Source organism: Arachis ipaensis, chromosome B01 (assembly GCF_000816755.2).
Source record: "Arachis ipaensis cultivar K30076 chromosome B01, Araip1.1, whole genome shotgun sequence".
In the NCBI taxonomy this organism is placed as follows: Eukaryota; Viridiplantae; Streptophyta; class Magnoliopsida; order Fabales; family Fabaceae; genus Arachis; species Arachis ipaensis.
In genome coordinates this window covers 1,363,217-1,364,982 of record NC_029785.2, presented here as the reverse complement: position 1 = coordinate 1,364,982, position 1,766 = coordinate 1,363,217, and the positions used below count along the sequence as shown (strand labels likewise).

Here is a 1,766-nt window from a genome sequence, read left to right as displayed (position 1 = left end):
TTCCTTCTCAATAATTTTATTTTATTTTATTATTATTAATTTTTTTTTTCAGTTCAGAAACAGAAGCTGAGTTACCATGGCGGTTCCGGTTCCTCATGGCCGGAAATATCACCGGATACTTCGCCGGACGGCGAGAATTCTCCAATCGAACAGGTGGCGCTGACGGTTCCAATCACAGACGATCCCTCCCTACCAGTCTTCACGTTCCGTACATGGATCCTCGGAACTCTAGCATGCGTTCTCCTCTCGTTCCTGAACCAGTTCTTCGGTTACAGAAAAGAACCGCTATCGGTGACGGCGATTTCGGCGCAGATCGCGGTGGTTCCGGCGGGACACTTAATGGCGGCGACGTTGACGGATCGGAGGTTCTGGAAGGGAACGAGATTCGAGTTCACGATGAATCCAGGGAAATTCAACGTGAAAGAGCACGTGCTAATCACGATCTTCGCGAGTTCTGGAGCTGCGAGCGTTTACGCGATTCATATGGTGAGCTCGACAATCGTGTTCTACAAGAAAGAGGTTTCGGTGGTGGTGGCGATGATGGTGGTTTTGACGACGCAGGTATTGGGCTTCGGTTGGGCCGGGATTTTTAGAAGGTACCTGGTTGAGCCCGCTGCTATGTGGTGGCCGCAGAACCTTGTTCAGGTATCGCTCTTCAGGTGCGTTTACTTGCTTCACTCGCACACCTATCACGTTAACGGAAAATTAAAATAAAATAAAATAAATTAAAATGAATTCAATTATTGATTTTCCAACCATGCACATTGGATATTCAATATTCCATACCCGCCGCTTATATGATCATTTTACTTCCACGCAATTCTTTTTTTTTCTTTGTGAAATATCACTATTATGCCAGCTATTCTGAAATATTTCATTTTCACATTTTAATACCTGGCTAATAAAAATAAATCATATGTATACCATATATAGTTTTGTATCTAACATGGTCAATTATTTTGAATTTAGCTAGTTTTTTTTAAAAAAAAAAGCAAAAATAAATCAACCAATAAAAATGTAATTATTAATTGGTGGAAATTCAGCTGCAGTCGACTTCACCTAAAATTGATAGTTGAAAGCTGTTAAATGATTTGACTGATTTGACTAAATTTTTATCTAACGGCTCTCAGCTATCAACTTCACGTGAAGTCGACTGCATCTGAGTTTCCACCTTATTAATTATATATGCTGACTAAAATACTATTGACCACCTGAATTTGCTCTAAGAAAAATAGCGACTTTAATCTGTCGTTACTTACTGCTTTTTGGTAAAACAAAATGCAAGATTTATTTATACATATAAATATATTTTCAATACATGTTATAAATTGCTCACTGAATATATAGTTTATTGAAAAGTTTTAACACGTGTTTGAATGTTATTGCAATTAAACATTCAAGTATTTCAACAATTATATTTATTCAATGATTAATTAGTAAAATTGTTTTTTTTTTTTTTATGGTTTCTTAAAATATTTAAGATATACTTGTTTTTATACACTATCATTGTTAATGCCATAGTAACAGACTATTATATTAGCCAATGAGTTATAACTCAAATGACATAGACTCCCTATACTCAATTAAGAAGTTGTGGGTTCAAGTCTCAATATCTTTCAAACTTTTGCCAATGAGTAATAGCTCAAATGGCATAGTCTCTCCATACTCAATTAAGAGGTTGCAGGTTCGAGTTTCCTATCTTTAGTAAAAAAAAAAAAACAGACTATTATATTATTACATCATTATTATAATTTATCATAATAATA

General features: G+C 35.6%; 1 protein-coding gene across 1 annotated transcript in view; it reads left to right on the top strand.

The window, feature by feature from the left end:
* LOC107648556 (oligopeptide transporter 7) overlaps positions 1-1,766 on the top strand; it is a 5,139-nt gene that overhangs the window by 457 nt on the left and 2,916 nt on the right. Inside the window, exon 2 of the mRNA XM_016306256.2 lies at positions 53-659. Coding sequence (XP_016161742.1) covers positions 53-659 — 607 coding nt within the window. The remainder of the gene's footprint in view (positions 1-52; positions 660-1,766) is intronic.